Source organism: Myripristis murdjan, chromosome 16, assembly GCF_902150065.1.
Source record: "Myripristis murdjan chromosome 16, fMyrMur1.1, whole genome shotgun sequence".
In the NCBI taxonomy this organism is placed as follows: domain Eukaryota; kingdom Metazoa; phylum Chordata; class Actinopteri; order Holocentriformes; family Holocentridae; genus Myripristis; species Myripristis murdjan.
The window spans coordinates 28,657,344-28,668,325 of NC_043995.1; the positions used below are offsets into that span (position 1 = coordinate 28,657,344).

At 40.7% G+C, this 10,982-nt stretch overlaps 1 protein-coding gene across 1 annotated transcript in view; it reads right to left on the reverse strand.

Moving 5' to 3' along the window:
- The window catches only part of agmo (alkylglycerol monooxygenase), a 50,378-nt gene extending 40,527 nt beyond the window's left edge, over positions 1-9,851 (reverse strand). The window contains exons 1-3 of the mRNA XM_030073173.1: positions 9,744-9,851; positions 6,093-6,223; positions 4,280-4,431 (exon numbers count right to left, since the gene is read on the reverse strand). Coding sequence (XP_029929033.1) covers positions 4,280-4,431; positions 6,093-6,223; positions 9,744-9,851 — 391 coding nt within the window. The remainder of the gene's footprint in view (positions 1-4,279; positions 4,432-6,092; positions 6,224-9,743) is intronic.
- Between the last annotated feature and the right edge of the window lie 1,131 nt (positions 9,852-10,982).

Consider the following 10,982-nt stretch of genomic DNA (forward strand, 5'->3'; position numbering starts at 1 on the left):
AGGAGGAGGAGCAAAAGAGGAAGAAGAAGAAGAAGAAGAGGAGGAAAAAAGAAGAGGGACGAGGAAGAGGAGCAAAAGAAGGAGAAGGAGAAGAAGAAGAGGAAGAAGAAGGAGGAGGAGGAGGAGCAAAAGAAGAAGGAGAAGAAGTAGAAGACGAAGAAGAACGAGGAGAAGGAAGAAAAAGAAGAGGGAGGAGGAAGAGGAGCAAAAGAAGGAGAAGGAGAAGAAGAAGAGGAAGAAGAAGGAGGAGGAGGAGAAGGAGGAGCAAAAGAAGAAGAAAAAGGAAAAGATGAAGAAGAAGCACTATGCACTTAAATCGTTAAAACAGAGCCTGAAGAAATGATCATTCTTTTATTTTCATTTTCAGTTTTAAAATAATCTCTTTTGAAAGCAGCCACCTCCATTTTCTCCAAGCTAAATTATTATTTGTTCCAACGGTTATCATCTTATCTCACTTTCCATTTTCCAGTTTCAATGCATCGTTTGGTCAAAAACAGCAGTGGATCTGACAAAGGTGTGTACCAGTGAACCTGAAGTTACTCTGAACAATTCCTTTCAGCTGAAACAGGAAACTGAATCATGTAAAGAAGATAAAGGACTAGTGGAGTCTTTGTACTGCAATTTTGAGCTGTGATAATGTAAGAACTTCAACTAATTTCAGTTCATACACAAGTGCCAGACATGAAATCAGCGTGAATACTTTAAGCAACTGCGTATGCTTTTTGCACATCACCTGTCTGTTCAATGCAAATGATCATCCCACTGTGCATAAATAATTTGAGTAACTAAATAGGAAAGGAAAGCTCTTAATATCTCTAATCCTGAGACTTGGTGTGATGCGGCCCTTCCTGCTCAGGTTTCGATGGCACATGCATGTTTGTTTTCTTTGGTCTGAACCACGGTGGATGAGGTTTGTTCAGGTTTGGAAACAAAAGTTAAATGGATGCACAAGTAGCTTGATTACTGGACAGGGAGCTTGGAGATTTCGGTGGCAGGGGCAAGTCAAAACAAATCCGACTCCAGTCCTTGTAACTTTAGCTTAGCTTGTCTGTGGTGTTCATACCAGTTAAGATAGAGATCTGTCTCCTTACACCCGTAAACCCTCGCATTTTGCGGTTGTTTCCTGTGGAAGGCTTGGATTACATTCTCTAATAAACCACACATCAGCTGTCTCGGACGAGGCCAGGGAATCACATTTTCGGCGGTTCGAGCTGTTTGAATGGCATTGTTTTTACGAACTAAACTGAAGGAATAAACAGGGGAGGAATTCAAATAAAACATGATCAATGTGAACGCACCCTGGAACACACATCACTGTCCTCACTGCTGCCATTCAGACCCATTCAAATTTCCATGGATTTGTCATTTTTTCTGAAGACAATGGGAGTTAAACGATGATCAGATGGGTGGCATCGCTGTAGGCCAGCTCCTTCCAGCTCCTTCCAGCTCTACTCTGGCACACATGATCTTTTCTGATGAAGATTTATTCGACATCACACATCCTGCTAAAAAACATGACTTCATGAGATACAAGATTATACAACTTGGATCATCATGGCTTGAGCTTAAAGTCAAAATAAAGAATATACATCAGAAAAAAAGATGGGAGATGGTATCCTGAATTCGTCATTTACTCAAGGAAATGAAAGACACTTTCCCCTCTGTGGATTTAAAAAAAAAAATGCAGTGGTAAATATTTCAAAATAAAACAGTTAAAATGTCCAATTCTATGAGGGCAGAGAGTGCATTACATTTCTCAACAAGAGGGAATTGAGCATTCATTACGCTAATTAATGCAATGATTACCTTTACATAACACACAAAATAACTTAATTTGAACTTTATATCGCAAAGCATTACAGATATTTACTGTTTAGTATTTAGTAATCAGATTTTCTCGCTAATATACAACTTAATACAGCAAGATGTTCCAAAATCTAACCAGGTCCACTGCACTGACAGAGTATAAGAGTAAAGTTTCTATCATGTAAATAATTTTATTGTGAAATGTCGTTATTGTGGCCATGTGCAACCCATAAACCTTAGCCCAACCCAAGACATGAGACTATTTTTACAGTTAAATTAAACTTGTGATTCATTAAAAACTTTGAAAATTAATACAGATACCAACTTATGGAAGCTGATGTTGATGGTCCGTATTCACGTCCTACATGACGTTATGACTTCAGCTGACCTGACCGGCCGAGCTGTTGGGCAGTGATTGGGTTTTAGGTTAGGACTGTGTTGACAAACTGCTGTGCCTGTGTTTTAACGTCAAATTCCTGCTGTGTGCCGCTCCGGTCGGTGTTGGCGTTGACCGTCTTGCAGGCTGCAGGTCCTGCCCAAGCACATGTGCTGTCGAGGCGATCCCACTCCGAGAACGCGCCTGTCTCTCATATTACTCGTGAGTGGATGTGAACCGCAAATATTTTTGAGATTTCAAGAGGGCCATAAATTTGAGGAGGTTCCCCTAGTCCACACACACACACACTCAAATGCCGCATAATGCCACACATACCATACACCACGGTGGCGGGACATACAAACGCCTGTTACACTGCATGGAAAAACAGGGCGGGGTGGGTCTCAAACCCCAGCACCCGGTGCAAATGACCAGCCAGAGTCAAACTTTTCCCCAAATTTCTCTGGGTAAAGTTCGTCGTTGCCTTAAACTCATGCCGAGTATTTTTTTTTTTTCTTTTCAGCCAGCGGTGGTGGACCATTTAAAAACACAGCTTCTGTTTACCCAGATTCAAATATCAACACAGCAGCAGCGGACTTTCGACCAAAACTATGTGGACTCAACAGCGGACAGTTTGATGTGCCACTGACACGAATAAACATCAATCCGGCGCACAAATAAATAGCACTCTGCCGATATACAGTGTGGCAGCCCGGCATCTGGCATGCGGGTCAGGGAGCCAACGCTGGCTCCAAAACACGTACGGAAAGAGCCGGAGCTGAAGTCCCGGGTAGTTTTAAAAGATGTGGAGCCAGTACTGAGAGAGAACTGTAGAAATACTGTCTCTGGAATTTTTTTTTTTTTTTTTTTTACTTTTTATGGTGAAGCTCCAGGAGGTTCCTGCTTTGGAGCTATCACTATTTACAGCTTGTTGCTCTGACGGCCCCAGGTAGGACCACAGCCCTCTGGAGATCACGGCCTCTCACATGTGCACAGCTCAAAACCAGCTGGACGTAACTCAAAAATAATTGCTTCCTCCGCTTCGTCCAGGAAAGCATGATGTGTGTGTGTGCGCTATCTTCGCGGCTCCTCCCTACAGGGATGGCAACTAAATCAACATTTCCCAATCATTTATCATCAGCTCTCTTTGTAGTTTTTTCTTAATATCATCTGAGGGAAACATGAAAGAGAACAGGGAGCTCTGGTGGGTACTGGTAGCAGGTACACATACAGTACCACTGACCACTTTCACTCAAGTAATGTCCTATTATACTTCATATTGAGAGTACAAATGCGCAAATGTGGAGCTCTGCCAAGGATTTGGTTGGTGGTTCTCAACCTTTTTTGGTGATGCCTACTTTCCCCGATGAACATACACCACCGAAGCATTATTTTCCCTTTTCAGGCTGTTTCATCTGAGCTATCCGCGGAGGCCCAGAGGCTGAAACTATTAAGTATTTGACATGTAAAAAACAAAATAAGAGAGAAATCTGAAAAATAGAGTTAAACAGTTCCATTTTATTCTCCTGTAGTAATCACAAGCTCCCCATCAAAACTATATGATTCGCCTTTTGTGGTGGAATTTTTAAACTGTTTGCATTTCAGTAAAACCAGCGCCATTGCAATAACAATTTGTGTCTCAAAAGCAAGAAGCATAATTGTGCAGTTTTGTTTTTTTTGTTTTTTTTTTGTTTTTGTTTTGTTTCTTGCAGCCCATACAATGTGCAGCACTGTATCTTATCGCATCGTATGGTATCGCATCGTATCGTATCGTATCGTATCATATCGTATCGTATCGTAACGTACCCTATCGTAACGTATCGTATCATATCATATCATATCGTATACTATCATAGGGCATCATATCGTAACGTAACATACCATATTGTATTGCATTATATCGCATAGCGCCACATCGTATTGTATCACACTGCATTGTATCGCATCATAATAAAATTGTATCGCATCATATCGCATTGTATCATAATATATTGTATTATATTGCACTGGATACAATAATCATGAGCTCGGCATATTGTTCCATTCCTGATGAAACATCTGTAATAAAACACATCTGAGTGTGTGTCGTGCTGGTACCGTGGGCAAAGCGGTGGACCCAGTAGTAGCAGAAGTCCACTCCCAGGAAGGTGAGCCACCAGGTCCAGGCAGAGTCCCAGGGCAGCTCCACGACACGGTAGTGGTCCCACACGTACATGTAGCTGGTCAGCTCCAAGCCTCTCATGAACAACCTGAGGGAGGCACAGCCAAAAAACACTCATTTAACCTTTTCATTTATTGATGTTTATATTTAGTAAAGTGTTATGGACTTCTGGGTCATTTTTGGTGACCTTTTAATGTCACAGGTGCTTGCATGTTGCTTACACCCTGATGAAGACAGTGTAGTTGAAATGTGTTGGTTGTCATCCCGTACTGAATAAAGGATTTTTACTTTTTGTCACAACCAATATATGAGTTGGCCGATATTATTGGCAGATTTTTTTTTTCCAAATATAATGTGGAGAAAGATGCTTTGGGTAATTTAGAGATGAGTATTGAGCCCTTGTCTCCATTGCATATGTTTGTCACAAGTGTTTTATAGCCACATTTGAGTGATCACTGCAAAAAAAAAAAAGGATGTTATATAACCGCTTATAAATATATACATTGAGAAATCAGTGTTCCACATTGCTGGTGAATGGAAAATCATGTAGTACAATCATGTAGTGTGAACTTAGCATAAGGGGACAGAAGATCGATTAAATAGCTGTAGCTCTAATTAGTGATTAAAGTAAGTGTATGCACTGTAGGTGTGGTGTGAGCGTGTGTGTAAGTGTGTGTGTGTTCAAATAAAGTAAACAGGTGTTATGTGTACAAAGACAAAGACTGGTCAAAGTCTAAAGATGATCAGGTGTTTGCCATTTGTCCTCCTTCATTATGTAACGAGCTGTCAGCGTAAATAAGACCACTGACTCTGCAGACTCCGTTTGTTCGCTGTAAGCAGACATCATAAAACTGATCGTGTGTCCAGACGTTACGCAGCTACAATCAAACTGTTATCAGCTTGATAACATTTCTGAACAGCCGAACGGATCCGAGCAGAGGTAGAACTGTCAGATATTTAGCCATGTTGTTTTTTTTCTTCATACAACTAAAATTATTCTAACGTCCAAAATCCTCATTATTCAATATCTCTGAAATATTAGGGATTCAGTCAGTTAAAATTTCATTATTTTATCAACCATGAATTAGAGGTAACTACCATCTGTCATAAAATCATTTATCTTGTAAGAATGAGTTTCACATTTCTCAGATTTTTTTCAAATGGTATTTTTTTTTTTATTCAATCATTTTGAACTCAAATATGCACGTAAATAAATAAATGAATAAATAAGTTATCACGTAGCTCATTTTGGAGTGACTCAAACAAAAGATTGTCTTATGCACTATTGGACGCAATCCATGTTGTAGATTATGATGAACAATAAAAAAATGACATGATGTAACATCATCATTCAAATTAAGCACAGAAGCCTTGTTTATTTTATTTTTCTTTATCAAATAACTACTGTACTTCTCAGGAGCTGGGAGGTTGGGTTAAAAACAAAGTGTGTAAGTATGTTGCTGTTGGAAAGCCCTGTTCTTGTATTCTTGTATGATCTGTAGCCTATAAAGAGAGCATTAGTTCAATTTGATTACCTTAAGGCTTTGTTTTAATTTGATTTAATTTAATTTAATTATGTTTGACTTGTCCACAGTGCTCCCCCTGCCTTCCACCTAGTGAGCGCTGGGTTCGGCTCCAGCACCCACTGGGACCCTTACGAGAACAAGCGGTTTGGAAAATGAATGAATGAATGATATTTTTGCAAAATGTAAGGTATATAAAATATAAAGCATGTCCCTCCAGCCTCACCCTGGCAGTCTGGAGATCATCCCAGCGGATACGGAGGTGAGTCCATCACTGACGGTGACCACTGAGGCTCCGTTCTTCAGGAAACCCACCAGCAGCTCCAGCAGCATCAGCCCCATGAAGAAAGGAGTGGCCTGCGCACATCGGAAATCATGAATCAGCAGCGCGCAAACTGTGAAAACAAGACACTCTCAAGTCCAACTGTTGCTTTTCACAGTTTCTGTTGAACTCGAATATTTGATTTGGCATGCGAGTCAAAGTCACGCAAAGCTTTCATGTCTGGTGATGCATGATGTTTATTTCACTGCATCAGGCTGAGAAAACCCCATGAAAGTCACAAGTTAGAGGCAGATTGTTGTTTTAATTATACAAACATCTCTCAGATGGAGAGCTGCCCGGGGCGCACTGATAATCCCATTGGTGGAGTTAAAACTCAGTGGGCGGAGTTACCATTGTAACAGCTAATAGAGATCTTAATAACCTAAACTAAACATTACACTGAAGACGAGTGATGAAGACAAAAAGTAAGAAAGGAGGAAGCTAATATTCTGAAGCCTGACTGAAATAAGTGCAACTAAGCCATACTCAATTTTGTAGGTAAGTAAAATATCGCACAGCTGAGTTCCAAAATTCAAAGTAACCATCACTGCATTTTTAATTTATCACTACATTATTCAAAGTAACCATGCTAATTAAAAGTAACCATACCATGCTATTAAAATAAGCTGGTTAGCTCGCCTGCCCACTTTCCAATATCATGAAAACCATGCTCATGAATTAATAAGAAACAGTCATTTTCATTTATAGCTGTACTCTGGGACATTTTCCAGCAATAAAGAGCTACTTAATCCCATAATTTGGGGTTGCAGAGTCAGGTTTCACGGTGCCATTTGAAAGCACCATGGTTGGACACGGTTGGACATGTTTTTTTCCACAGACCTCTGAACATTTTGACCAGGTAGCACCAACGTGGGATGGGTAGCCAAGAGCTGCTATCAAGTTAACATGGTGGCCAATTCAAAAAGCTTTTTTTTTTTTTTTTTGCGTAGTTTCTTAAACGGCAGCCCTCACTGATGTGCAAGCGGTGAACACGATCGCCTAACTTCATTACAAAAGAAATAAATCACACAACCCGGTCCAAGGATGCTACTTTTACTACAGGATGTGAACGCTTTACTGCTGGCTCTAAATTTTTTTATTTATATCTTGACCAGAGCTCCTTCTTTTGCCCCTCTTCTCAATGTCCTCTCAAATTTCCCAGCTAGTTCATTTTTGGATTTGGGCTCTGCCTATTTATTGCCTATTAATGAGATTATTTTTGCCTTCAGAGCAGCTCTCCTGCCAATAAATGTTTGCCTGACCAACATTTTAAAGTGATGAATTACTTTACTTTGTCACTGTTCATTATAAGCAACTTGCTGTATTACAAAGAAACTCTTCATTAAAAAATATCTCATTTTGAGAATCATTTTGCATCATCCACCTCCAAAACTCACTGCAGCAATATGGCTGCCGAGTGAGTTGTCATGCATTGTTTTTAAAATGCAATGCAAAACTACTGCTCTCAATTTCATTTACTTCAAGCATGCACTGAATGATTTTTTTTTCTTATACCACTTGGATTTTCACTAATTTCTAATTTTAGAAAGGAGACAATAATAAACTACAAGCACTGGAAAACAAATACATTCAGTTACTAGTTACCACAACACCAAAAAATGGCAACCAATAACCAAACAAGTGACAGGTCTGTGTTTTTGACAATGTAAGGAACATGTAAAAACCTCTTAATGGGTCTATCAAACATGGAAGAAATTAGCCAGGGACGGGGTTAACTAAAAGGTCAGGGCTGTGACTCGGCCCTCTGAGCGAAAGGCGCTGTAGCTGACCAAGAAACAACCTGGACACACATGGCCTCACCAGGAGAGAGGGCTGGGAGGAATGCAGGGTGTGACAAGACCGCAAAGGAGCACATCTGCAGGTGGGGCGGGACAAAATGTGTGCCTGTGTGTGTGTGTGTGTGTGTGTGAAAGAGAGAGAGAGAGAGAGAGAGGGAGAGAGTGTGTGCAAGTGCATGGAACTGAACGTACATGCGTGCATGTGTGTGCATATCCTCACGTGAATACGCACAGGCTCCCATGCAGGTGTGTGCAATGTGTGTGTATGTGTGTGTGAGAGAGAGAGAGTGTGTGTATGTGTGTGTATGCATGCACACACATGCAGAGGCGAGAGCACCACCAGGGACCTGCGATCACACGCAACGCTCCAACATCTGGCAGCAGACTGGAGAGCTGCAGCTAACAAATGGGCTGGGAGCGCAGGCAGTCCTCCTCCAAACCCGCTGAGAGAGAGATTATCATTCTGGACGTCGGCCTAAACCTTCCCTCCTCTTTCTCTGCTGTCTCGCAGATAGTTTTACCTCCACAGCCGTGCCGTCTTGACAGCTCGGGACAGAATTATTCAGCAGGGCAAGCTGATTCTAATGCTGTGAAAAAAAAAAAAAAAAAGGAGAAGCGGGGGGAAAAAAGGCTCTTCTCTTTGTTGTTTTTCTACATATGCATCCACAGCTTTCTCCCCCAGCCTCTCTTTCCCATGTATGACTGCTTACCATCTTGATTTTTATCCTACCTCAAGTCATTTTTTGTCCCACCTGCACAGAAAAGTAGGCCCATGTCCTCTCATGTGTTTTTTTTTTTTTTTTTTTTTTTTAATCCTTTGTGCAAATAAACAAAACAATAACTTTTATTAGGAAGCGTGACATTCCACTCAAACCAGTCGCAGTAAAGAGAGCTTACTGGAAGCTGCGAGCATTGTTGGAGCTCTGTGTGGATTGTTTGTTGTGGCATCTAATAATTTTAATTTTATACTTTCTCCTCTGAACTTCAACCTTAACATGGAAAAAATGACATTTGTGGACCAGATGTCTGCATTTTCCCCAAACAGCCCCTTTTTTTTTTTTTTTTTTTTTTTTTTTTATAGGGTCATGGATGAGTGATGTTGGAGGAAAATATGTAGGCTGCCAATCCACTTTTATCACTGCTGTCTGAGAAATATTGTGTTTGTGTTCATATCGCTGAATAGCTGACAAACCTGGCAGCGATCTATAAACATCATACCAAACATCTCCAACATTAGCAGCACTTGATTTTTCTCCCTAATTTCGCCCGCCGGGACCACGGAATTACAGTTACACAGAATGATGGATGACAAATCACAAACTGTAAACAGTGCTGAGTCATAAACAGAACCTGCAACACCCATGCGGATTTTTAACACTGTAAAACCTTGCAGCAATAACAGAATGTGTTTAATTACATGTTTGTTACTGGATTATGGGCACTCCTGCTGTGCGGGTAATTGTTCTTTTCTCCTGATGTGCCCAGTAAAACGGGGCTTTATAACAAACATGTGTTGTTTAGTGCAGCTCAGCCTTCATCAGACATTTTTTTTTGGGCCCAGTAAAAATTAAGTGTGACACTAAAAATCGACAGTAGGCCCCTGTTTCTGTTTCTATTACATGCGCTTCAAATTGTGCGTGACAGGGGGAGTCACCTGCACCTGAGAGTGGGTGATCTTGCAGAATAAACGATCTTTGTTGTTTTTATTTTTTATTTTTTTATTTTTAATTTGGGGAGGGAGAATTGAGCCACCCACCTGCTGCACATACTGAGGGACATCTTCCACTTTCTCAAATGATGATTCATTCGGGGTGTGCAGGTAAAACAAGGCCCGGGCTCCGCTGGACACCGACCCGAGCTCCATGACGCTTCCCTCCAGGTGAGTCAAGATTCAGCTGCGGTGCGGCTGTGTCTCCCCGGTCCTGACCCAGGACGTCCCGGCGCAAGTTACAGCTAAGTAGGTCAGGTGCTGCCGTATAGCTGACTTATAAGCGTCTGCCAGCTGATGTGTAACCTTCACTGGAACCGCAGCTGCATGCAGGAGGGACCCTTTACACTTTGTTGTTGTGCTTGCCCGGGTTTACCTTGCCATACCTTTTGAGTGCCGGATTCTGCACCGTTATTTCTCGCGAGAGTCGTGCGCATCAGCCTTTGTCACACATGGTGACGTGAAGCAGGGCTGTAAAAGGTGCTGCCACACTTCTCCCTGTCAAAACTCACGTATCCACATCTTGGAAGGTTACATAATTATGTAGCATTGCTTGATTTACTTTATATTTATTCATGATAAAAAAAAAAAAAAAAGGGGAGAATTTATGTAACAATTTTGCTATCATGGATGTGAAATCACCTCAGCACTGGACTCTTTTTCAGAATATATCTAAAAATCTAACTCGAAGGCAACCAATGTCTTTCTTATATTTTTGCATATATTTTCTTGCATTATGACCAAGAATATCAAAGAAAATATTTTCTATGGCTGCTGGAGACCAACTTCACTTAAAATTTACCACCCTTTTTATTAGCATTATAGATATTATTTACATTTCTTACCCCCCTTCATAATACAGAATACACAAGTAGCTAATACACAAAGTGAAAGTATGACCTTTAAAGGGGGAAACTTAGTAATTAATAACTTAATAATAACTTTTATACAGGTTTTTATGGTGCTGTAATAACTTTTAGTTAAAAAAAAATATGTGAAACTTTTTATTGTGGTTGCTTGACTCATGTTGATCACCATATCACTGTATTTTTAATTTATCACTACAGTACTCATACGGACCATCATTTTCTTTCAGCATTTTAAGGGTAACTTAAATCCACTTTACACAGATCTGGAAGCTTTATTTAATTTTAAAGGTATTTGGAATGTGTTGCAGTAAATTTCATGTATTAGTGGTGTGAGCTTTTTAATAACCGAGGAGTTGGACAGTAGGTGAAGTGGGAAAACGTGTCTAGGAGGCGAGTTTACCGTGACCCCTGCCTCACA